At 45.8% G+C, this 27,524-nt stretch overlaps 1 protein-coding gene across 2 annotated transcripts in view; it reads left to right on the top strand.

Annotated features, from left to right (window-relative positions):
- The window catches only part of ANO4 (anoctamin 4), a 416,268-nt gene that overhangs the window by 116,888 nt on the left and 271,856 nt on the right, over positions 1-27,524 (top strand). For both annotated transcript variants that reach the window (XM_063927829.1, XM_063927830.1), the window contains 2 exons: positions 20,169-20,369; positions 21,793-21,926. In XM_063927829.1, coding sequence (XP_063783899.1) covers positions 20,169-20,369; positions 21,793-21,926 — 335 coding nt within the window. The remainder of the gene's footprint in view (positions 1-20,168; positions 20,370-21,792; positions 21,927-27,524) is intronic.

Raw genomic sequence — 27,524 nt, 5'->3', positions numbered from 1 at the left:
TCACCTCCATCGACTTATTGGCCGCTTGACCACCCGTCCGGGAAGGCAGCGGCAGGGCACCCAGGAGCGGTGGGTAGTCACTGTGGGGGTGGAGTTGTCACCTATTACCGGTTTTTGATAGTTGTAGTAAAATTAGGATGGTTTCGAATTTTTAGTATTTTACGGTTAATTTAGGTTAGTAGAGCCGTTCTTTTTGCTGCCACCATATGCCGGCTGTATCGGCATCTTAACAAAGTTTTCATTTACAGGTTTGCTATGGTTAGGGTCAAATAAATAGCTAGCAATTTTTCTGCCAAATTCAAGTCTCTGTGTCTTTATTTATTGGGTTTAGAGGTAACGAATGCTTTACTTGGAATGAACGGGTCCACCAAATGTCACTAGGATGTTTAGGAGAGAGAATTGACAGCATAGGAAAGGAATGAGTTAAACATCTTGTGAGGGGTGGACCTAGCTGGAAGGAAAGTACAGCCCTTTGTGAAAAAGGGAGGGTTAGTATATATAGGGAAGGATAGACATTTTGTCTCTCTCTTGTTGGTGAAATTGCCTTCCCGCCCTCCCGCCCTGTTGGTAAAGGTTTCTGGCACGGAGTGCCTTGGCAGTAAATTGTTTGGCTGGTTTTATCGTTGGCTATTTATTGGCGGAAAAGAACGGCAGTTGGTGGTTGTATGGTAAGCTGTAGTGATTTACAGTTTGATTTGGTTTAGGTGCACTCACCTCCATCGACTTATTGGCCGCTTGACCACCCGTCCGGGAAGGCAGCGGCAGGGCACCCAGGAGCGGTGGGTAGTCACTGTGGGGGTGGAGTTGTCACCTATTACCGGTTTTTGATAGTTGTAGTAAAATTAGGATGGTTTCGAATTTTTAGTATTTTACGGTTAATTTAGGTTAGTAGAGCCGTTCTTTTTGCTGCCACCATATGCCGGCTGTATCGGCATCTTAACAAAGTTTTCATTTACAGGTTTGCTATGGTTAGGGTCAAATAAATAGCTAGCAATTTTTCTGCCAAATTCAAGTCTCTGTGTCTTTATTTATTGGGTTTAGAGGTAACGAATGCTTTACTTGGAATGAACGGGTCCACCAAATGTCACTAGGATGTTTAACTAATAGCATAATGCAGGAGATTTCACAAAATCTCTTGCTGAATGCTAATTAGCACTACAGATCGCAGTCCCCACTATTATCAGCAAAGCTTTTCAGAGTTTGTTCACGTTAGTTTACGCCATCTCTCCTTTTAGCCTAAAGAGGCATAGTAGCAGGTGAGCGATCTTTCGCTCGCCCTACTGCAGCCTCTGTCCAGCAGGAACGTGCGTTGAGGCAACTGGCTGAGGATGCACTGGCTACTACCAGAGCCAGATTTACACACAATATATGAGCCAAAGGGTACACGTGGGCATTATACACAGGTTCAGCAGTATATACATGTGGGCATTATACACAGGTTCAGCAGTATATACATGTGGGCATTATACAGAGGTGCAGCAGTATATACATGTGGGCATTATACACAGGTTCAGCAGTATATACATGTGGGCATTATACACAGGTGATACTGCTGGAAATTTGGTGAGCTTTGATCAGAGATGTGCGGAAAAGGTAGGCAATGGTAGAGATGGACATCGCATCACGATGGTTTGCAACCATCAATGTTTTGTTGCGATGGTAGTGGTTTTTCCCTTTAATGTTTGCCGCCATCTAATGGTAAACATTTGATGGTGTAGTGATGGGCCCGCCCCAAGTCCGATCCCAAGCCACCATACTGCAGAGGGTTGAACATGCGCAAACAGGACTTTTCTTGCGCATGCGCTAATCATATGATTTTTTTTCTTCTATCTAATTCTTTTTTTGCATCGAAAGATCATTTGATGGTGGGCTTGCGATATCCATCCATAGGCCCCTGCCATAGACTTTTTACTCCAAAGATTTGACTATATAAATGATTAGATACAAAGAAGATATTTATAATATATTCTTTGTATTTTCCATATACGTTAGTATGACAGGAAAGGCTCTGACTCACCTGCCTCACCTCACCGCACGTCACTGCCACACCCCACAACTACACTTTCCCAATCACAGTGCCCCCCCTGTCATTTTTTTCTGGATCCGCCCCTGGGTACTGCTGTGTCGACATGTATGATGAGGATAATGATGTGGAGGCTGACAATGCTAAATTCCCTTGTCGTATAAACAACCCTTTATGAAGCTAAGAACACTGTACGCTGTTTACTTAAGAAGTACCGTAATGGTACGCTAGTTGCGTAACGATCGCTCACCCGTAGGCGAGACGCTCAAGCGTCACGTTCGCTCACGGCCCAGCGATCACAGGACACGTTATTGGCTATGACTAGAGTAATGATTCGCTATGGCGTAGCGGACGCTCGAGACCACGAGGAGATCACCAGCGGCGCAGACGCTCACAACGCTATACCTTTATGTCTAAACCTTATACCAATGAAATACACGGAATACCTTAATGTGAATACAGGGTGTAAGTGCAACCTTGTGTAACCTGACTAACTACAAAGCTGCTTGAGCGTCACCGACGCTCAAGTGAACACTTAACACTATAGAAAATACACAGATACTGGTTTAGGCTCCAAAGCCTATTAACTGTATTATATCTAGTATACTTGTAAAAAGGGGATAACAGTACAAATGATACACTACAATATAACAGAGACTTCCTAACCACAGAACTAAACAATACTATCTAATACAATACAATACTAGTCTAGGGGAGATACGAGAGAGAGAGAGAAGGGAAAGAGAGAGAGAGAGACGGAGAGAGATGAGAGAAATTGGCTCACAGAAAGACAATGATAACGGAGAGAAACTTACGCACAAGGGTAAACGATCGCATGCGCCTGGACATCCAGCACCCGATTTTCAGCAATGAGAACCGTTGAAGAGTGAGAGCTGGATGTGGTCGGCCTGCCTATTTATGCCCCACACACAATGCAATCCTACAGTCCCTACAATCCCATTGTCCATTGGACGTCGGAATTCGGCCCTGCATCATAACAAAAGGTCATAGGTTGATTCATACAGGTGGGCTGTGACGATTTCAAACAGCTCAGGTGGGTGGGGAACTAGGTTTCCCGCCGCATACCTGAGTATGAGTAAATAGTAGAAATGGACATAAACTTCTTATGTCCATAACTATTCGCACGAGCGATTAATACGCTCCAAACCAACACCGGAATATTGCTAATTAAATACTCTTCCGATGGGTACCAAACACTGCTGTATGATTCCTGTTAGACCCTTCGTACGATACAAAGAGGGATTCCTTAGCTCAGGGACCTTCTATATTAACCAAACTTTCAGAAACTATCAAAGGGACCATGATCTATAAACTACATTAATTGTGAAAATATGTAACGAATGAGTCGCACGCTACGACTACATAAACTCTACCGTAAATACGCATACCGCGCCTGCGAGTGCACGCTATTGCGGGTATGCGCCTTCACGGGAGAGCGTACGCATGCGCAGCACGGACCAGTGTGCGGTGCAAATATGGCAACGTGCATAGAGACATTTTTCTGACTTTGACAGTCCACCCTTTGGCAGTCAATAATAACTGCCACAAAACATTTAAGGAGAAAAATGCAAGTCAGGGGTTAATTGATTTCCATGGTGGGGTAAGGAAGAAGAGAGGAGTAGGTGTGAAGAGGGTATGACCTAGTGAGAAAGTAGAAGCATGTGTGTATGAGTCCATGTTTGGAGGGTCATGTATCATCGTGCCGTACGTGTTGTAAATCAAGCTTCGAGGTATTGCGAAGTATACATTTGAATTCCTTCTTATCCTGTGGTACAGGTCTGTGGATGGGCTGTCAAACTTTACCGAGCTCTTTTCGGATTTTGAACAAAATGGGGAGCACATTTTAGTTGATGATACATGAATGGGGGAGGTATGTGGTTGCTGATATCTGTGCCTGTATTCCCTATCGTCTATGTGTGTCATTACCTGAGGGTTGTAGAGATGAAGATAAAGAACACTTATGGAAAATGCAATGATATTCTATGTCAGGGAAATGTACATCTGTCGTCGAAGTTGTGTTCGGTATCTGTTGAGAGTCGTCTTCTTTGCGCTGTATTGCTCCTTGGGCATGAGCAAATAGCTTTGTCTGAGCCATCAGATTTACAAAAAATGTTGGGCTAGCGTGAGTTTAAAAGTACTAGGGAAACTGGGGATCCATGGCAAAGTTCATCAAGTGTCCATTTCTCAAGTGGTCAAAACTTCATCTTTGGTGCTTGTCTGTTGTCTGTATAGCGTCTCGTCAACTTCCTCGTCCAAGGGGGTCTTTGTATCTTGGAGAAAAGCAGAAAAACAGGTGAAAGAAACGGACCGTATAATCGCATTTTCATCACATCCTGGTTTCTATCATTGGGTCATAAATCAAATCCAGGTTAATTACGGTTTCTTCACTCCTCAAGCTCATCACTTTTGTACTTTGTTTGCACCTCATTAAAGCCTGCCCGCATCTAAATATCAATCCAATCGATATAACGACACCCAAGATACATAGTAGAAACTTTCCAACATCCATTATGACTCCTTGAGCCCAGTCTCCTAAACCGGAGAACCAATTTCGCGGGTTCAACCATGACACCCAACCAGTCAGCTCATTACCTACAGCAGCAAGGGTGAGATTGTGTTTTCGACGAAATTCCCACTTTAATTGGAGAATGTCGTCCATCTTTTGGTCTATGACCTCTACCGGATCCTCGGTGCTATTCGTGATATAAGTGCAACACTTTATGCCGTACTGTGTTGCCAATGTAACACAATATCCGCCTGTTACTGCTGTAAGATAATTAAGAACCATCCTATGCTGAACTAGTTCTGTTTTATAAGCTTGAAGTTCTCTTCCAGTGTATCTAAACGTGTCATCATACATTTCAGTGATATTATCTAACAAATTGGCGAGTGCGGAAATGTATCTATAATTCATCACTCCCCGAGCGGTACGAGTGAAATCTAACGCGACCAGGACCTGAATCCCGGTGGATTCATGGATAAGATCAGAGGCCGGATGCTCTAACCTTTCTGACAGTTGTCTTTTAACTCGGTGCTCGTAATGAGTGTGAGTATAAGGAGCTTGGGCACCACGGTGTATGTCCTTCATTTTGTCATGTGTAACAGTCATCACTTCAGGCAATACTTTTCCAATATAACACAATCCTTCAGAGTTTGGGGCAAGCCACTTGTACGCCTTTCTCCCGCATATGAAATATGCATCATCGGGGAGAACATATGGGACGGAGAAGGACATGACCATGTTACAAACCTTCCAGGTGAAATCTCCTGACCCTAATTCTTCCATCTGCCTAATGCACGTATCAGTTTGTACGATATGTGCACAGTATCCTGGTGATACCTCTCCAACTCTAGTAATCCTATTTCCTAAGGTATATCGATACCGGAAAGATTTTCCTCTACTGGCTATGTGGCGTACCAGCTCTGTATCTGTAGGCATTCTATCTGCTCTGTGTGAAAAGGTCATGGTAAGGTTGCTCCATGACACTTCCCAATTTCCCGGTTTTCTGGGATTGGAGATATTGAAACATAAGAGGGACCTATCCACATGGTATTGGTGGAGCTTCAAACTAGGAGGGCTGGAGATATTAAACCTCCGGTCCACCGGTCTCCCACCACTTAGCTCAAGTACCTCCCCTAACGTTAAAGGAAATGGTACTAGCCCTGATTTGCTATGACCCTGAGGTACTTGAGAGCATACCCAACAATCTGTTTGGTTTAACACGTTACCCACTAAGGAGTGATAGTCACTCAATGGATGCCGGTCTATATGGATATTAAAACTAGATTGGCATTTCTTTATGCATCCATCTTCAACCAGATTATCACAGAGCCTACAGATACAATTTTCTTCAGCTAACAATCCATCACAATTTCTTCTATCGGATCGTTTTCTGATACTCGCCTTTGCTTGTTGGTTTGGTTGATCTTGGAAAACTACGCCTCCATCATCATAATCGGAACCCATTCCAGAACCTCTCTCGACCTCTATGGTACTCTCGCCGGAACAGACTGCTCTGGTCAACATCATGGTTAACATCAAAATCCGGATCACAGTCTCTTGGGGCAAGTCCATCTTTGAGGAGGAAATAGAGAAGAATGAGAAGGGGGAAAAAAGAAATTTCAAGGAAGAGGGGATGGGAAGTGGAGAAAAACAATAAAAGGGAGAAGGGAGTCGACAACTGCTTTCGGTCTTCAAGGCTCAGGTGCCGCCTCAGTCCTCCTGGAACAGACACTCCAGTGATACAACCTCTACCGTCTGTTCCTTATCACGGGACTTCTCTGGATCAGCAACCTTTTTGCAGTGGGATGAATGGACCCAAGTCTCTCTCTCAGCCACCTTCAATGCTGTGGTGCTAGTCAATAAGACCTGGTATGGTCCTTCCCATCTATCAATAAGACAACCTGAGCGTAGAAAATTTCGTATCATTACATAATCCCCAGGTTCAATGTCATGACAATTACTATCTGGTAAATCAGGAATCATCAACTTCAGATTATCATTTTGATTCCTCAACTGCTTACTCATGTTAATCAAGTACTTTACAGTTACTTCATTGTTACATTTCAAATCATCCTGAGGGTTAATCATGACATGCGGTTGTCGACCAAACAAGATTTCAAAAGGAGACAGATTAAGAGGGGACCTGGGAGTGGTTCTGATGCTATACAAAACAATGGGTAAAGCTTCTGGCCACGTCAATCCTGTCTCTGCCATTACTTTACTCAATTTATTTTTAATAGTGCTGTTCACTCTTTCGACCTTCGCGCTCGCCTGTGGACGGTACGGAGTGTGCAGCTTGCTATCAATTCCCATCAACTTACACATTCCTTGAAAGACATCACCTGTAAAATGGGTACCCCTATCACTTTCAATGATTCTAGGGATACCATATCTACATACAAATTCCTGCACAATTTTCTTAGCTGTAAACATAGCGGTATTTGTAGCTGCTGGGAAAGCTTCGACCCAATTCGAGAAAACATCTATACAAACAAGTACATATTTCAAATTTCGACATGGGGGTAATTGAATGAAGTCAATTTGTATTACCTGGAAAGGGCCGCCGGCAGGTGGGATATGGGATGGTTCTGTAGGTATTGCTTTTCCAATATTCTTTCTCAGACAGGTAAGGCATGACATTGCTCTTTTACTCGCATGAGAGGAGAATCCTGGGGCGCACCAGTATGCTCTTACCAATTTGCACATCCCCTCCTTGCCTAGATGAGTCAGCCCGTGAGCTGCTTCAGCCAGACATGGAAGGTATGCCCTGGGGGCCACTGGTTTACCATGTCCATCCGTCCAGAGCCCTGAGGACTCCTGGCCATATCCCTTTGCCTTCCAGACTGCTCTTTCCTGTGTGGAACACAAATTCTGCATCTCACACAACTTTTGTGTGTTGATGGTATTAAATACCATCAGTTGTGTGGTGTCTGTCTGTATGGGGGTAGCAGCTGCAAGCTTTGCGGCTTCGTCTGCTCGGCTGTTACCAAGGGATACTGGGTCTTGGCTATATGTATGTGCTTTACATTTGATAACAGCCACTCTGTCGGGTTCCTGTATCGCTGTTAGAAGCCTTTTTATATATGCTGCATGCGCTATCGGTGTACCAGCTGCCGTCATGAAATTTCTGAGCCGCCATAGGGCTCCGAAATCATGTACTACCCCGAAGGCGTATCTAGAATCGGTGTAGATATTGGCTGACTTACCCTTAGCCAATTCACATGCTCTGGTTAGGGCGACCAGTTCAGCAACCTGGGCTGAGTGAGGTGGGCCTAGCGGTTCCGCTTCTATGGTGTCTTGGTCATCTACGACTGCGTATCCAGTACACAAGTCTCCCGAGTCTGACTGTCTATGACAACTACCGTCCGTGTAGAACGTTAGTTCTGCATCTTCCAGTGGGTTGTCACTGATGTCAGGCCTTGCGGTAAAATTTTGGGTCAAATATTCCATACAATCATGTGTATCTCCCTTTGCATTAAATCCTCCTTCCCCATCACTCTCACCTTCCACCCTTTGTGTCTGACCAGGCACACCTGGGAGAAATGTTGCAGGATTTAATGCGCTGCATCTCCTTATGGTGATGTTTACTGGGGCCATTAATGCCAATTCCCATCTTGTAAACCTTGCTGATGAGACGTGTCTGGTTTGGGCAGAATTCAATAAGGCAGATACCGCATGCGGTGTATGGATTGTGAGGTTGTGGCCTAGCACGACATCTTCGCTTTTCGTCACTAGCAATGCTATCGCCGCAACGCTACGCAAGCATGTGGGGAGGGATCGCGCTACCGTGTCTAGCTGGGCGCTGTAGTATGCGACTGGCCTGCTGGCGTCACCGTGTTTTTGGGTTAGTACACCTGCTGCGCACCCAGCACTTTCTGTTCCGTATAGTTCAAAGGGTTTCCCATAGTCTGGCATACCTAGTGCTGGTGCCTGCGTTAGGCACTGTTTGAGTCTCTCAAATGCTGTTTCGGATTCGTCTGTATGCGAAATCCGATCAGGTTTGTTTGAGGAGACCATTTCCTGCAAAGGTAACGCCAATATGGAAAACCCTGGGATCCAATTACGGCAATACCCACACATTCCTAAAAACGTTCTGATCTGTTGCTGGGTTTGTGGCAGTGTCATGTCTCTAATGGCTTGGATTCTATCAGTGGTCAGGTGTCTCAGTCCTTGTGTTAGACAGTGTCCCAAATATTTTACCTTAGTTTGGCATAATTGTAACTTGTCTTTGGAAACCTTGTGACCTGTGTCTGAAAGATGAAACAGGAGCTGTTTCGTATCCTTCAGAGATGCTTCCAGTGAATCTGAACACAGTAATAAATCGTCCACATACTGTATCAATACTGATCCACTGTCTGGTTGGAAAGACTGTAAACAATCATGCAAAGCCTGAGAAAATATACTTGGACTATCTATGAAACCTTGGGGTAGCCGAGTCCACGTGTATTGGACTCCTCTGTATGTGAATGCAAACAAATATTGGCTGTCAGGGTGCAGAGGTACCGAAAAGAAAGCGGAGCAGAGGTCAATAACAGTGAAAAATTTGGCAGTGGGAGGAATTTGCATTAGGATGACAGCTGGATTAGGCACTACGGGGAACTGACTCTCAACTATTTTGTTAATCCCCCTTAGATCCTGCACTAGCCTGTAACCCCTCCCCCCACTCTTTTTAACAGGGAAGATGGGACTATTTGCTGTGCTGGACGTTCTTACTAGAATGCCCTGTTGTAGCAAGCGTTCTATTACTGGGAAAACTCCTAACTCCACCTCTGGCTTCAGAGGATACTGTGGGATTTTTGGAGCTATCCTACCATCTTTTACTTGTACAACTACTGGAGCTACATTTGCCATTAATCCAGTGTCCTGTCCATCTTTTGTCCAAAGTGACTCTGGTATCTGAGATATCATCTCTTCTACTTGGGATGGATTCCTATTTGTCATAATGGAATGTGACATTAATTTTGATGGGGAGTCTAACATGTCTCGTACCTCCTGAGCGTGATTCTCAGGTATGTCCAAGAATACACCTTCAGGAGTACAATAAATGACGCAACCCATTTTACATAGTAAGTCTCTACCCAGGAGATTAGTTGGTGCCGATGCAGCCAGCAAAAAGGAATGCTTGGTATGCAAAGGCCCTATTGTAATCTCGGCTGGTTTGCTAACAGGGTAGTGCTGGACTACTCCTGTTACTCCCATGGCTGGAATTGTCCTACCAGTGGTTCTCATGCCCACTGTCGAATTTATCACTGACTTGGCCGCCCCTGTGTCTACAAGAAAGTTTAAAGTTTTACCAGCTACATTGATTGCAATCTCTGGTTCGCTTCCAAGACTGGCAATCAATTTAACTGGCTGCAGATTACAGGTGTGGCCACACCCCTATTGGGTATGCTGACCTCCCTGAATCCCATTGGCAGCAACTACTTGTGGGGGAGTTAGCTGGGAACTACCAGAGGCCTGCCAGTCTCTGTTCGGGGGATATCTTTTTGTTTCCCCTGTATGTGGCTCAAAACTCCGCCTCTGTGGACCCTGCTCCCAATGTCGTGTGTTGTGTTGTTGTCTAGGGGGTTGAAAAGATCTTTGTACATTCTTTGTTCTACATTCTCGTGCAAAGTGTCCCGGTCTGTTACAAGAAAAACATGTTATTACACTTGCCTTACCCACAGGATTCGGTGGTACATACGCAGGCTGCCTTGTGGTCAGCGCCTGTATACTTACGGACATCAACTTATCACTTTGCGACTCCCTGTGTCTAGTGATGTTTTTGTCGTGATCAACAGCAGCCTCTCTCAAGGTGGACACTGACAGACCTCGCCAACATGGTTGTGTGGTCTGTACCCTAGCTTTTAATGTTTCTTTCAAACCATCCATCAGTACAGATACTGCTACTTCTCGATGGTTTGGGTTGGTCTTAATGTCTTCTATACCAGTGTATTTTGCCATTTCTGATAGTGCCCGGTGGAAATATTCTGCTGCCGTTTCGGACTCCTTTTGCTTAATGGAAAATATTTTATTCCATTTAACAACGGCTGGGAAATACTCCTTTAGCTGTAAATTTATCCTTTTTACATTATCCTGGTCGTACACATCTGTAAGCGGTACATCTTTATCTAGTCCACAATCAGCCAAGAATTTAACTGAGTCGACATTGGAAGGTAAGCAAGCTCTTAGCACTATCTGCCAATCCTTATTATTGGGCTCTAAAGTGTTTCCTAGATCCCTGATGTATTTTTGGCTTGCCACTAAATCTTTTCTGGGGTCTGGGAATTCAGACACTATGGTCCTCAATTCCATTCTAGTGAACGGGCAATACATGGCAATGTTCCTGACGGGTGTGGCTCCTGATGCATCTGTTTTCCCATTGGGAACTACTATCACCTTTACAGGAGCAATTCTAACAGCCTCTTCCTGTATAGATTCTACAGCTTGTTGTGGTACAATTGTTTCAGTGTAATGCATGGTGCCGTACTTACCCGTTGACACGACCTCACCTATCCCTCCGCTAGGGGCCTTAACTAATCTCGTGGGTGGTGCAGTTCCTACTGTGGTTTCTGATATGGTGGCCGCTAGAGAGAGCGCTGAAATTGTTGCCGAATCTTCTTCTTGATCACACTCCTGAGGAAGGTTCAAAACAGGGTACATCTTGCACGGGTTAATACTTGCATGAGTTATTTGGTTAACATCATTAACATTTACAGGGTTACTAAGAGTTTGTGTTTTACAACCCAGTGCGTTTCTCTCCGTAATCAACTTCTCTCCTGCAATGTATGGTGGAGGTGGAGCTGTGGCTATCAGCTTCCTGACTGCCCCAGATCCCGCCGCCAGAGCCAAACCTCTCTGTATCTCACCTTCCTGGTGCCATAACTGTAAGTAATCATGATGCTGAATTCGTCTCTTTGTTGATTTTACGAGACATATCCTCCTCCTTAAATTTTGTAACACGTCTGGACTGAAGCTACCTATTCTTGGGAATTTGTCCCTGTCTTGTACAGTCATTCTCTCCCATTCATCACATAAAGATTCGGTGTGACTTCCATATTTTTCACACATTACATATCGTGCCGACCCAACTGGTCGGTTCACAGAATCAACCTGAACCAGGGTTGATCGCCCCCTACCTGAGCAACTGGCCCCCATAGTCTGCAGGTGTTGCTTAGTCCTCCTTGGATTTCTGTATCAAGGTTTTCAGCAAGCCTTTACAGACAACCAAATTACTCCACAGTAGGCCGGCGGTGGCGGTTTACCGAGTACCCCACTCACTCGCCCACCTCGACCAATACGACCTGATCACACCGATATGGTGCTGGCGTACTCGATACAGGGCCCCTATGGAACCTTCAGTTTACTGGAACATATGAGGGTTACCCGCAGGACACTTACTCTTTCCAGTAAAGGTGGGGTTGTTAGATAGTTCCTGAGTGACCAGCGAACTTCCCTTCCAAAAATAAAAAATTACACAAATCACGTCAGAATGTACAGATAGCGTTTGTGACCACTTTACTCTAATGGTATTAGGTCAGATTACTAACTACTGCACACAATTACGTGTGGTCCAATCGTTCAGTACACAAGCACTACTTGTTATGTACTGAGAGATCAATGGAATCGATGTTTCCGGCCGCGATTCCTTCAGCAAGAGCTTATGGCCTATATGGGTTCTGCACCAACACCCCAGGCGTTGTGCCACTGGACTTTTATAGCGGACCTCTTTAGTACCTTACGACCTCCTGGTCTTGTTACCTTCTGTTAATGACCTCCTGGTCTGTTACCTTATGGTCCGCTATACTCTAATGCTCAAATATTATTTAACCAGGGATGCCTCCCTAGCCACCGTATATGTCACTTACACGTGTGTCCCTTGACGAGTACCCGACTTTCCTTTCGGTTCCACCTTAAAGTTATATAAACTTTTGTATACAAAACCACACTCACTCAACACATGTACACTTTTGTTTCTATATCTATTTCTGCGCAGAAATTGTCTTCAGTCCAACAGTGTTACTAATTAGGAGCAGGATCTGTTAAACTAAATTTCAGATTTTCCAAAAATAGATTTGCGTTATTTACCGCGTCGCGTTATTTACCGCTGTGCGTTACTTATCGCCTTTGCGCTAATTATCGCTTTGCGCTAATTCAACTTTTCGTGACTTGAGCTACGTGGGCGTAACCAGACGCTACGTTGCGTAATGTACGCTGCGTGCGTCTGCCGTTTGGATTGCGTACGCAAGTCTTTTGTTAGGGACACGTGTACGCAAAACAAAGATCCACCGTAACACAATTTCTACCTTTATCAATGTAGATGATCCCTGATCATCTACCGCACACCACACTGACTGTCTTATCTCCCAGACAAGCCGTGTGTTGGTCTATACTTTAACTATTACCTCTACTATGAAATAACAGCAAATCTCTTTTTGCACTTTCTATCAACTATAAAACTTGGCAAACAGGAATAGTGATATACGAAATTTGAAAAAGAAATGCAGATAAATGTATGTGTGCGTGTATACGCAAGACAGAAGAGAAATAAAACAGTTTTAAAAGACACAAGCGTTTTGTTCTTACTTCCGGTTCCCGGATTCCTTCAGCACTCTTTATCTAAGCGAAGCAGACGCTTATCCCGTCAGCACTGCGAGACAACCTCCCACCCTTTGCTGGGGGGATAATGTCTGCTGATCTACCTAGTGCAGATATGAGAAGGATAGGACGAGTCCCCAATTGACAATGCTAAATTCCCTTGTCGTATAAACAACCCTTTATGAAGCTAAGAACACTGTACGCTGTTTACTTAAGAAGTACCGTAATGGTACGCTAGTTGCGTAACGATCGCTCACCCGTAGGCGAGACGCTCAAGCGTCACGTTCGCTCACGGCCCAGCGATCACAGGACACGTTATTGGCTATGACTAGAGTAATGATTCGCTATGGCGTAGCGGACGCTCGAGACCACGAGGAGATCACCAGCGGCGCAGACGCTCACAACGCTATACCTTTATGTCTAAACCTTATACCAATGAAATACACGGAATACCTTAATGTGAATACAGGGTGTAAGTGCAACCTTGTGTAACCTGACTAACTACAAAGCTGCTTGAGCGTCACCGACGCTCAAGTGAACACTTAACACTATAGAAAATACACAGATACTGGTTTAGGTTCCAAAGCCTATTAACTGTATTATATCTAGTATACTTGTAAAAAGGGGATAACAGTACAAATGATACACTACAATATAACAGAGACTTCCTAACCACAGAACTAAACAATACTATCTAATACAATACAATACTAGTCTAGGGGAGATACGAGAGAGAGAGAGAAGGGAAAGAGAGAGAGAGAGACGGAGAGAGATGAGAGAAATTGGCTCACAGAAAGACAATGATAACGGAGAGAAACTTACGCACAAGGGTAAACGATCGCATGCGCCTGGACATCCAGCACCCGATTTTCAGCAATGAGAACCGTTGAAGAGTGAGAGCTGGATGTGGTCGGCCTGCCTATTTATGCCCCACACACAATGCAATCCTACAGTCCCTACAATCCCATTGTCCATTGGACGTCGGAATTCGGCCCTGCATCATAACAAAAGGTCATAGGTTGATTCATACAGGTGGGCTGTGACGATTTCAAACAGCTCAGGTGGGTGGGGAACTAGGTTTCCCGCCGCATACCTGAGTATGAGTAAATAGTAGAAATGGACATAAACTTCTTATGTCCATAACTATTCGCACGAGCGATTAATACGCTCCAAACCAACACCGGAATATTGCTAATTAAATACTCTTCCGATGGGTACCAAACACTGCTGTATGATTCCTGTTAGACCCTTCGTACGATACAAAGAGGGATTCCTTAGCTCAGGGACCTTCTATATTAACCAAACTTTCAGAAACTATCAAAGGGACCATGATCTATAAACTACATTAATTGTGAAAATATGTAACGAATGAGTCGCACGCTACGACTACATAAACTCTACCGTAAATACGCATACCGCGCCTGCGAGTGCACGCTATTGCGGGTATGCGCCTTCACGGGAGAGCGTACGCATGCGCAGCACGGACCAGTGTGCGGTGCAAATATGGCAACGTGCATAGAGACATTTTTCTGACTTTGACAAGGCGGAGCAAATGCCTGTGAATGGGATGTCACCCCCTGCGGGGTCGACACCAGTGTGGATGGACTTATGGAAGGAATTACGTGACAGTGTCAACTCCTTACATAAAAGGTTTGACGACATAGGACAGCCGGCTGCTTAGCTTGTGCCTGTCCAAGCGTCTCACATGTCATCAGGGGCTCTAAAACGCCCGCTACCTCAGATGGCAGACACAGATGTTGACTCCAGTGTCGACGACGATGAGACTAGTGTACCTTCCAATAGGGCCACCCGTTACATGATTGAGGCAATTAAAAATGTATTACACATTTCTGATAATACCCCAGATACCACAAAAAAGGGTATTATGTTTGGTGACAAAACTACCAGTAGTTTTCCTGCATCTGAGGAATTGATATGAGGTGTGTGAGGAAGCGTGGACTTCCCCCGATAAGAAATTGATAATTTCTAAGCAGCGTACCCTTTTCCGCCAGAGGATAGGTCACGTTGGGAAATAACCCCTAGGGTAGATAAAGCGGTTACACGCTTGTTAAAAAAGGTGGCACTACCGTCACGGATACGGCCGCCCTGAAGGACCTGCTGATAGAAAGCAGAAAACTACCCTTAAAGCTATATACACACACACGGGCATTATATTGAGACCTGCTATTGCCTCGGCATGGATGTACAGTGCGGCAGCTGCGTGGTCAGATTCCCTGTCGGATAATATTTATACTATAGATAGGGACAATATTTTGCTGAAAATAGAGCATATAAAAGACGCTGTCTTATACATGCGTGATGCACAGAGGGATATTTGCCGACTGGCATCACTAATAAGCGCTCTGTAAAACCATTGCCGCCAGACGGGGGTTATGGACTCGGCAATGGTCGGGCGATGCCGATTCAAAACGGCACATGGAAGTTTGCCCTAGAAGGGGGTGGAACTGTTTGGGGATGGTCTTTCAGACCTCGTTTCCACAGCTACGGCTGGGAAATCAAAACTTTTGCCACAAGCTACCCCACAGCAAAAGTAAGCACTGTATTATCAGGTACAGTCCCTTCGGCCCCAGAAAAGTAGAGGACTAGAGGCTCATCTTTTCTGCCAAGAGGAAAAGGTAGAGGGAAAAAGCTGCAGCACACAGCTAGTTCCCGGGAGCAGAAGTCCTCCCCTGCGTCCGGTAAGTCCACAGCATGACGCTGGGGCTGCTCAGGCGGACCCGGGTACGGTGGGGGCCCGTCTCAGAAATTTCAGTGCACAGTGGGCTCTCTCACAGGTGGATCCCTGGGTTCTTCAAACAGTATCTCAGAGGTACAGGCTGGAATTCGAGACGTCTCCCCCCCCGCCATTTCCTAAAATCTGCCTTACCGGCAACTCCCTCTGCCAGGGAGGCAGTGTTGGTGGCTATCCAAAAAACTGTATTCACAGCAAGTGATTATCAAGGTACCCCTCCTTCAACAGGAAAAGGGTTACTTTTCCACAATGTTTGTGGTACCGAAACCGGACGGTTCGGTGAGACCCATCTTAAATTTAAAATCCTTGAACACATATAACAAAAGATTCAAGTTCAAGATGGAATCGCTCAGGGCGATTATTGCGATCCTGGACGAGGGGGATTACAGGGTCTCTCTGGACATCAAGGATACTTACCTGCATGTCCCCATTTACCCTCCTCACCAGGAGTACCTCAAGATTGTGGTACCGGACTGTCACTATCAGTTCCAGACGCTGCCGTTTGGATTATCCACGGCACCGAGGGTCTTTACCATGGGTAATGACCGAAATGATGATACTCCTTCGCAAGAAGGGAGTTTTAATTATCCCGTACTTGGACGATCTCCTGATAAAGGCGAGGTCCAAGGAACAGTTGGTAAGGGGGTAGCACTTTCTCGGGAAGTGCTGCAACAGCAGGACTGGATTCTCAATTCCAAAGTCACAGCTGGTCCCGACGACACGTCTTCTGTTCCTGGGAATGATTCTGGAAACAGACCAGAAAAAAGTGTTTCTTCCAATGGAAAAAGCCGAGGAGTTGTCATCTCTAGTCAGAAACCTCCTAAGACTGGGACAGGTGTCGGGACATCAATGCACACGAGTCCTGGGAAAAATGGTAGCTTCGTACGAAGCAATTCCATTCGGAAAGTTCCACGCAAGGATTTTCCAGTGGGACCTGTTGGACAAATGGTCCGGGTCCCATCTCCAGATACAGCAGCGGATAACCCGGTCGGCAAGAACCAGGGTGTCGCTGCGGTGGTGGCTGCAGAGGGTTCATCTACTAGAGGGCCGCAGATTCGGAATACAGGACTGGGTCCTGGGGACCACGGATGCCAGCCTTCGGGGCTGGGGTGCAGTCACATAGGGAATAAAAGTTTTCACTTAACATAAATTTTCTGGAGATAAGAGCCATTTACAAGGCCCTAAGCAAAACAAGGCCCCTGCTTCACCAGCCGTACTGATCCAATCAGACAACATCGCGGCGCTCGCCCATGTAAACAGGCAGGGCGGCACAAGAAGCAGGAGGGCGATGGCAGAAGCCACAAGGATTCCCCGTTGGGCGGAAAATCATGTGGTAGCACTGGCAGCAGTGTTCATTCCGGGAGTGGACATCTGGGAAGCAGACTTCCGCAGCAGACTCCACCCGGGAGAATAGGGACTTCATCCAGAAGTCTTCCAAATGCTGGTAAACCGTTGGGAAAGACCACAGGTGGACATGATGGCGTCCCGCCTCAATAAAAAAGATATTGCGCCAGGTCAAGGGAACCTCAGGCGATCGCTGTGGACGCTCTAGTGACACCGCGGGTGTACCAGTCGTTTTATGTGTTCCCTCCTCTCCCTCTCATACCCAAGGTACTGAGGATAATAAGGAAAAGAGGAGTAAGAACTATACTCATGGTTCCGGATTTGCCAAGAAGGGCTTGGTACCTGGAACTTCAGGAGTTGATCTCAGAGGACCCATGCCCTCTGCCACTCAGACAGGATCTGCTGCAGCAGGGGCCCTGTCTGTTCAAAGACTTACCGCGGCTGCATTGACGGCATGGCGGTTGAACACCGGATCCTGAGTGAAAAAGGCATTCCGGAGGAAGTCATTCTTATCCTGATCAAAGCCAGGAAGGATGTCAGCCTGAAGTGCAGAAGTTGTAAGGGAGTGCTGCATATTCAGCCCCTTTTTTGTGCCCCAGTGGCACCTTGGGATCTCAATGTGGTTTTGAAGTTCCTGGAATCATATTGGTTTGAGCCACTTAAAACCGTGGATTTGAAATATCTCACATGAAAAGTGGTCATGTGTTGGCTCTGGCTTCGGCCAGGCATGTGTCAGAATTGGCGGCTTTGTCATAAAAAAGCCCTTACCTGACTTTCCATATGGATAGGGCAGAGTTGAGGACTCGTCCTCACTTTCTCCCGAAGGTGGTATCAGGTTTTCACTTGTACCAACCTATTGGGGTGCCTGCGGCTACTAGGGACCTGGAGGATTCCAAGTTACTGGACGTAGTCAGGGCCCTGAAAAATTATATTTCCAGGACGGCTGGAGTCCGGAAAACTGACTCGCTGTTTATCCTAGATGCACCCAACATGCTGGGTGCTCCTGCTTCTAAGCAGACTATAGCGCGCTGGATTTGTAGCACTATTCAGCTTGCGCATTCTGCGGTGGGACTACCGCAGCCTAAATCTGTAAAAGCCCATTCCACATGGAAGGGGGCTCATCTTGGGCGGCTGCCCGAGGGGTCTCGGCTTTACAACTTGGCCGAGCTGCTACTTGGTCAGGGGCAAACACGTTGCAAAATTCTACAAATTTGATACCCTGGCTGAGAAGGACCTTGAGTTCTCTCATTCGGTGCTGCAGAGTCATCCGCACTCTCCCGCCCGTTTGGGAGCTTTGGTATAATCCCCATGGTCCTTACGGAGTCCCCAGCATCCACTAGGACATCAGAGAAAATAAGATTTTACTCACCGGTAAATCTATTTCTCGTAGTCCGTAGTGGATGCTGGGCGCCCATCCCAAGTGCGGATTGTCTGCAATACTTGTAAATAGTTATTGTTACACAAATCGGGTTGTTATTGCGAACCATCTATTCAGAGGTTCCATTGTTATCATACTGTTAACCGGGGTTCCTATCACGAGTTATATGGTGTGATTGGTGTGGCTGGTATGAGTCTTACCCGGGATTCAAAATCCTTCCTTATTGTGTCAGCTCTTCCGGGCACAGTGTCCTAACTGAGGCTTGGAGGAGGGTCATAGGGGGAGGAGCCAGTGCACACCAGATAGTCCTAAAGCTTTCTTTAGATGTGCCCAGTCTCCTGCGGAGCCGTCTATTCCCCATGGTCCTTACGGAGTCCCCAGCATCCACTACGGACTACGAGAAATAGATTTACCGGTGAGTAAAATCTTATTTTTTTTTACACTTGGCTATCAGCCCCCCATCTGCTGCCCTTGGATGGGGGGACAGCCTCGGGCTTCACCCCATGCCCTTGGGTGGCTGGAGGGGGGGGGACCCCTTGATTTAAGGGGTCCCCACTCCTCCAGGGTACCCCGGCCAGGGGTGACTAGTTAGTGATTTAATGCCAGGGCCGCAGGGACCTATATAAAAGTGTCCCCCGGCTGTGGCATTATCTCTCTGACTAGTGGAGCCCGGTGCTGGTGTTAAAAATACGGGGGACCGCTACGCTTTTTGTCCCCCGTATTTTTGGCACCAGGACCAGGCGCAGAGCCCGGTGCTGGTTGATCAAATATGGGGGAACCCCTGTCAATTTTTTCCCCATATTTTTTCAACCAGGACCAGCTCAAAGAGCCTGAGGTTAGTTTTGCTTAGGAGGGGGGACCCCACGCAATTTTTTTTCTGATTTTTAACACTTTCAAACCCCTTCCCACTGATAAACATGCACGGATCTAACTGATCCGTGCATGCCTATCAGAACACGGTAAAAAAAAGGTCTATTTTAAAACTGCTTTTTTTTACGATTTGTATTTTTCCACGGCAGTGTTTGGCTATTGCCGGCAGTGTTTGTGAAATAGAATTTTTTGTAAATTACCGAGTTGTATGAAATTACAGGCGTATTTGACCGATGGTGTATTCATTCATATATTTTTTTCTTTTACTTCCAAAAAAATACGAATGCCCTCATCACTGCCGAGATTTTTGTTTAGTAAATTCCCGAGATGACACTTTGAAGAAAAAACAGCAAATCGGTCAAAATCGGGACCTTAGTAAATATACCCCTATGATTGGGAATAGTACTTTGCCTGAAGTGTGGCGAGGGTATACGTTTACAATAATTGTAGCCACATCATGAAATATAGAAACTGAAACTGAAAAGACTTTTGTGTCGACCACTTCCATGTCGACCTTTTGACCCTGTCATTTTTTTTGACTGTCTACCTTTTTCATGTCAACCCTTTGACCCTTTCGGCCAAAGCATGTCGACCACATGGTGTCGACCTAAAGATTGTCTACTTACACTCATTCAAATAAGTGTATGACTGTTAATGATATATCTGCCAGGGCTTAGTTTGTCTATTTGTTTCTTTCCAGAAATAAGTATATCCATTCATGGGTCTAAAAACCAAGTACAGATTCATCAAAGGAAAAGTGTGGTACATCATTTTGTACCGAACGATCGGATTGTGGTTAGACACTCCTCGCTTCCTCCTCTCAGAAGGGCAATAAAAATGGAGGCCTCGTCTTCTGGCAAGAGCGCACTCTCAAATGGAAACACAGGAGTTCATTATCCAGGTAGATATTGTCTTCTATCTGATGGATATATATAAAAGGGCTCTTATGACCTCTAAAATAATATTGTGGTACCAGGAAATTGTGACAATCACCATGTAGCAATATGGTGAATGGTTTATAAACGAAGGCAATAGTTTTAGGCGAATGCTGTGCTGTTTAAAGTGGTTTCAACTACAATATATCAATTACATACCCTATACCTCAGGGTAGCAGTTGATTTACCGACGGACACAGTGGTATTAATATAAAAAATGTACAGTAAAGCATAATTTAGAACACCCTCTTTATAATTCCACCTTTATAACCTCAGTGTTGTTTTACATTTCATGTTATAGCTATCAAAAGAGAGTATTGTATTTGTGTCATCCAGGATTTAATACACTTACATATAGATTTTGTAAAGTTTGTAGCCCATGGCAGCTAAACCAAATCAATCAGACTGATAATCCTGGACATTGAAAGCTGAAGAGTAATAAGCTTGCTTTCCTTTTACTGAAGTGAATCAGAATATTCAAATAAACTATTTACTACGTGAAAGTGACATTTGAAAGCTGAAATAGGCTGACTTACAGTCACCTGTTGACAGTTCTAGATCCCAGGTAACTAGTCCTGTACCTGGTCTCTGATTATACTCTAGCAAACAACAAAGAGCATAAAACCATGTGCACTGCTGGGGAGGCAGATATAACATGTGCAGAGAGAGTAAAGGGGGGTACACACGGAGAGATCCGTGTATAAAATCTAAGCAATCTGACTAGATTGCTTAGATTTTAAGCACGGATCTGCCGGGTGTATGCCCCCCAGCGATAGCGATGTGCGGCCCCGCGCATCGCTGTCGCCGGTGCTAGATTGAGCCTGCATGCAGGCTCAATCTAGCGGTTCGCTCACTTCAGCGCTGTGTGAAGTGAGCGGGCCCCCCCCCCACCCTGTCGTCATCCCCCCTCGATTAGCACAACGCGGGGGGAGAGATGTGCGCTGAACGGTCTGTGTTAAGATCGCTCAGCACACATCTCCCCCGTCAGTACTGGCCTTTAGATTTGGGTGTGGTGAGTTCAAACTGAAATCTAAATTGCAGTGTAAAAATAAAGCAGCCAGTATTTACTCTGCACAGAAACAAAATAACCCACCCAAATCTAAATCTCTGTGTATGTTATATCTGCCCCACCTGCAGTGCACATGGTTTTGCCCAACTGCTAACAAATTTGATGCTGCGATCAACTCTGAATTATGCCCCAAGTCCTCTTACAAAAGAATTGGGACAATGATGTCCTGATTTTCTATATATACATATACTGTATGTAAAATCTCCCTGATGCCAATACTTTTTATTGGTAAGTGATGTCAGTCACTCAGGATGAAACTATATATGTGCATTTGTGTTACATGTACATTTATAAGAAAGCCATTGTATGTTTCTTTGCAGGTGTTAAGGACATTAATATATTCTTTGATGATTTGGATGCTGCAAACAGTCCTAAAGATGATGACTCTTTGCTGCATGGTGGCAATCTGACAAGTATGTCAGATGAGGTCAGCAGACTAGATGCAGAAGGAGAGGTAAGAGGAATGTTGTGTCCACTTCTTCACTTGTATTCCTTTTTTCTATCAGAATTGTGTCTCTCTAGTGCCATCTCCCTGCATCTCTCCAGCATCATCCCTCTGCATCTCTCCAGCATCATCCCTCTGCATCTCTCCAGCATCATCCCTCTGCATCTCTCCAGCATCATCCCTCTGCATCTCTCCAGCATCATCCCTCTGCATCTCTCCAGCATCATCCCTCTGCATCTCTCCAGCATCATCCCTCTGCATCTCTCCAGCTCCACCCTCCTCTCTATCTATCCAGCGTCCTCTCCCTGCATCTCTCCAGCATCATCCCTCTGCATCTCTCCAGCATCATCCCTCTGCATCTCTCCAGCTCCACCCTCCTCTCTATCTATCCAGCGTCCTCTCCCTGCATCTCTCCAGCATCATCCCTCTGCATCTCTCCAGCATCATCCCTCTGCATCTCTCCAGCTCCACCCTCCTCTCTATCTATCCAGCGTCCTCTCCCTGCATCTCTCCAGCATCATCCCTCTGCATCTCTCCAGCTCCACCCTCCTCTCTATCTATCCAGCGTCCTCTCCCTGCATCTCTCCAGCATCATCCCTCTGCATCTCTCCAGCTCCACCCTCCTCTCTATCTATCCAGCGTCCTCTCCCTGCATCTCTCCAGCATCATCCCTCTGCATCTCTCCAGCATCATCCCTCTGCATCTCTCCAGCTCCACCCTCCTCTCTATCTATCCAGCGTCCTCTCCCTGCATCTCTCCAGCATCATCCCTCTGCATCTCTCCAGCATCATCCCTCTGCATCTCTCCAGCTCCACCCTCCTCTCTATCTATCCAGCGTCCTCTCCCTGCATCTCTCCAGTGAAATCCCCCTTTATATCTCCATCGCCATTCCTGCTGCATCTCTCCAGTGCTAGCCCAAGGCATTTATTCAGCACCATCCCCCCTGCATATCTCCATTGCATCTATTTAGCATAATTTCCCCATGTCTCTCCAGTGCCACCCCCCTGCATCAATCCAGTGTCATCAACCTGCGTCTCTCCAGTGCCAGTCTGCTGTTTCTCTACAGTGCCACCCCCTATATCTTTAGTGCCACCCACTGCGTTTCTTCTGTATAAAACCCTTGTCTCTCCAGTGATACTCCTCATCTCTCCATCACCAGCCCCAATTGTGTACCTCCAGCGCTACCTCCTGCGTGAATCATCCCCCAGTGTATCTCTAGTGCACCCCCACATGTCTTTCCAGCACCTTCCCCAGTTGCTACTCTCCAGTGCATCCCTGCCTGTGTGTCCACCATCATCTCTGTATCTCTCCAGTGCCAACACTCCTGCATCTCTCCAGTGATGTTCCAAAAGCAAGAAATTAAGTTCTTTTTTTGCTATGGTAGTTCTGTCCAGATAAGCTGTAGTTAATGTAACTGACCTGGCCCAACCTGCAGTTACACCCTTTGAATAGGAGCCTGGATTCTACTAGACGTGGGTTATTGTTTGATTCTTGCCTGCCATGTGCTAGGTTCATCTGGATCCTGTCCTTGGACTCCTGGTCTCCCTGCATTGCCTATGTAACCTGGTAAACCTGTACATTGGGGTTCACAGAATTTTGCTGTTGTGTTGTCTGGTAATCGTGCTCTGCATTGCTCATTGCATAAAGTTCTCAGACTATTTGCATTGCTGTTTCATTAATATATTGCTATTCATTCTGCTGCATTCCTGCAAGTCTGTACAGCTGCTATATCTTTCATGCATCTGAGTATACTGTTCCGTTGGAAAAAAAAAAACCCCGTTATAATTACCAAGTTATTCTACTTGTCAATTGGCGGTTGCATCTGCAAGTGTACTCATAACAGAGAGAAGGAGTCTCTTGCACAGGCATAACAGAGAGAAGGAGTCTCTTGCACAGGCATAACAGAGAGAAGGAGTCTCTTGCAAAGGCATAACAGAGAGAAGGAGTCTCTTGCACAGGCATAACAGAGAGAAGGAGTCTCTTGCACAGAGGAGGCACAATTAGTTCTGCCTACTAATGCAAATGATGAAATGGAGTAACGCCCCAATCTGGCCCATATTAGCTCCTGGCTGTACCATTACTGCAAGGACAGTAGCTGTGCCACTTTGTTATGGCCCTAGCTGTGGGCCTACTTCTACAGGGGATTATGGAGCTGAATCTCCATCTGCCCCATTGTTAATCCGGCCCGGGATATGTTTCTACCTAATTGATTGCCTGTGAGTACAGTACAGTATATGCTCCATATATTTATTAGATACACTTGGTGGCTTCCATAGTAAATAAGGAATGGTTCAAACCAGGGCTGTAACTAGGATAGTGTAGAAGGTGCTTTGCCCACAGCGCACTGTCCGCAACCACCCCGGTTGGTCACCAATTTGCAGACTGTTGCAGTGCTTGCCGCTGTAAACATTACAGCAGGCAGCTCTGGGCAATGAGAGTCTCTTCCCTCTTGTGCCCCGCCCCTCCTCTCCTGCGGTGTTTGAGGGACTTCCCGGTTACAGGAGTCGGCTGCTGTGCTGCTGCTCTTCATAAGGTACTTATAATGTCAGGTACAGCATAGCTGTTCGGGGACAGGTGCTCACACACACACACACACACACACACACACACACACACACACACACACATACCCTCTCTCACTGCACACTGCTCTTACACGCGCACACAAAAACACACCCTCACACATTCCCCCACTACACACTGCTCAGTAACACACACATACACACTGTTCACTGACATTACACCTTGCTCACACACACACACACACACACACACACACACACACACACACACACACACACACACACACACTGCTCACTGACACTACACCCTGCATGCATGCACATACTGCTCATTAACACTACACCCTGCTCTCACACACACTCTCTGCTCACTGACACTATACTCTGCTCACAAACACACTCACACACTGCTCACTGACACTACACCTTACACACACACACACACACACACACACACACACACACACACACACACACAAGCTCATTGTAAGGGCTTGTATTTTAAAGTGTTGCTTGGATTTGTAAGTGTATGTGAGTTGGTAACAGCAAAAGGAGCTGGAAGCCGAGTGAAAGGAGGTGCAGTGAGCTGGAACAACTGCAACTGCTAAGTGGAGTATCGGTGCCGCAGGAGAGGTCCCACTCAGAGGGGGCACTGGAGTACTACGGCTGCATAAAAGTGAAGGACCAAGAACCGCACAAAGATAGATAAGTATTGTATAAGTGAGATTGTTTGTCTTCTACTTTTTCTTTTTGCTTCTTTTTCTGTGAGAGTAACAGGGAGTTAGACCTTACAAACAATATGGGAGGGGCTGTGATTGGGGACCTCACTCAGTGCATGTCGTGCAAGATGTATGCACACCTGGAGCTACCGGCCCAGTGTGATTACATCTGCACGAGGTGTGTGCGAACGGTTGCCCTGGAAGCTCAGGTAACTGATCTAGAGCAAACCGTTACGCGACTGAGGGAGATTCACAATCTCGAGCGAAGTTTAGACAGAACGGTGGAGGAGTTGTGGGAGGGGTCACTGGTAGAAGAGGATGATGATCAGGTAGCCAGCTGGGTCACAGTTAGAAGGAAGAAAAAGAGGGGGAGGCTCGACATCTCCGAACTATCAAACCCGAACAAATTTGCCCGACTGGACGAGGAATCGGAGTATGATAGTGAAGAAATGATGGTGCCGGAGGAGACTGCTCCCTCTAGCATCCAGAGGAGCGGTCCCTCTGGTGCAGTTGGGATAAAAGATAGTGAGGTACCTAGTCAGATGGTGGTGGTAGGGGATTCTGTCATCAGGAAGGCAGATAGGGCAATCTGCTACCGGGACCGTGATCGCCGTACAGTCTGTTGTCTCCCGGGTGCTCGGGTACGGCACATCGCGGACCGGGTACATAGATTGTTGGGAGGGGCTGGGAAAGACCCAGCGGTCTTTGTGCACTTTGGCACCAATGACAAAGTTAGCGGAAGGTGGGATGTCCTTAAGAAAGACTATAGGGACTTAGGAAAGAAACTTAAGGCAAGGACATCTAAGGTAATATTCTCCGAAATATTACCCGTGCCACACGCTAGTCCAGGGAGGCAGAGGGAGATTAGGGAGGTAAATGTGTGGTTTAGGGATTGGTGCAGGAAAGAGGGGTTTGTGTTCCTGGAACACTGGGCGGACTTCTCAGTCAGGCGCCATCTCTTTTGTTGTGACGGATTGCACCTGACCGAGGAGGGGGCAGCGGTGCTGGGGGGAAGGATGGTTAGAAGGTTGGAGGAGATTTTAAACTAGGAGCCTGGGGGAGGGTTAAGCTAGAAACTACGGGTCATGCAGTGAGAATAGTGGGGATGGCGGTAGTAAACGAAATGGGGGAGAAGTTGGGGGGAGGGTAAGAGCAGGCGGTAAGGTTACTAACATGGGTACTAAAAGAGATTTTACCAAAGCACTAACCAATGACGATTACAGGTCATCATTGCTACATAAGGTGAAAGATGTCCCTAACGCAAGGGAAAATACTTATCTTAGTTGTATGTATGTAAACGCTAGAAGCATTACTGGTAAAAAGGGCGAACTAGAAATACTTGCAGCAAGCAAACAGTATGATATTATAGGCATTACTGAAACTTGGTGGGACGAATCTCATGATTGGACAGTCAATCTAGAGGGCTATACACTGTTTAGGAGAGACAGACTAAATAAAAAGGGTGGAGGGGTGTGTCTTTACGTAAAGCCGTTTTGAAAACCTGATATACGGGAAGATATTCAGGAGGGGACTGTAGACACCGTCGAGACATTATGGGTAGAAATTGCATGTGGGGAAAAAGGAATTAAAAAGTTAGTATTGGGTGTATGCTATAGGCCGCCTGGTATCAACGTATCTGATGAGGAATTGTTACTAAAGCAAATTGAAAGAGCAGCAGGAGTAGGAGACATAGTAGTGATGGGAGATTTTAACTATCCAGAGATAAACTGGAAAAACGATTCATGTGATACTGCTAGGGGCAATATGTTTTTAAACACACTTAATGATAACTACTTAGTTCAACTAATTGAGGAACCAACTAGGTACAATGCAATCTTAGACCTGGTATTAACAAACAATGGGGATTTGGTATCAGGTATTATAGTAGGGGGAACCCATAGGAAACAGTGACCACAATATGGTTACATTCAATATCAGTTTTCATAAACAGCCCTATACTGGCTCAACTAGGACTCCAAACTTTAGCAAAGCAAATTTTAAAAAGATGAGGGTATTTTTCAGGGATATTGAATGGGAAGGTTTGTTTTTAGGAAAAAATACTACGGAGAAATGGAGGTACTAAAATTCCTGCTAGCTAAAAATATACTCAAATTTATTCCTATGAGCAGCAAAAAAAGGAATAAAATCATAAACCGATGTGGCTTAACAAAAAGATAAAGGAATTTATGGGCAAGAAAAGGCGAGCATTTAAAAAATACAAATCTGACGGGGAAGCAGAGTCATTTCAGCACTATAAGGAATGTAACAAAATAGGCAAAAAGGAAATAAGAGCGGCTAAAGTAGAAACTGAAAAACTAGTAGCAAAGGAAAGCAAAGCAAGTCCCAAAAAAATATTTAAATACATT

Source organism: Pseudophryne corroboree, chromosome 6, assembly GCF_028390025.1.
Source record: "Pseudophryne corroboree isolate aPseCor3 chromosome 6, aPseCor3.hap2, whole genome shotgun sequence".
Classification (NCBI taxonomy): domain Eukaryota; kingdom Metazoa; phylum Chordata; class Amphibia; order Anura; family Myobatrachidae; genus Pseudophryne; species Pseudophryne corroboree.
The sequence above is the reverse complement of the archived record's forward strand: the minus strand, read 5'-3'. Positions and strand labels throughout refer to the sequence as shown.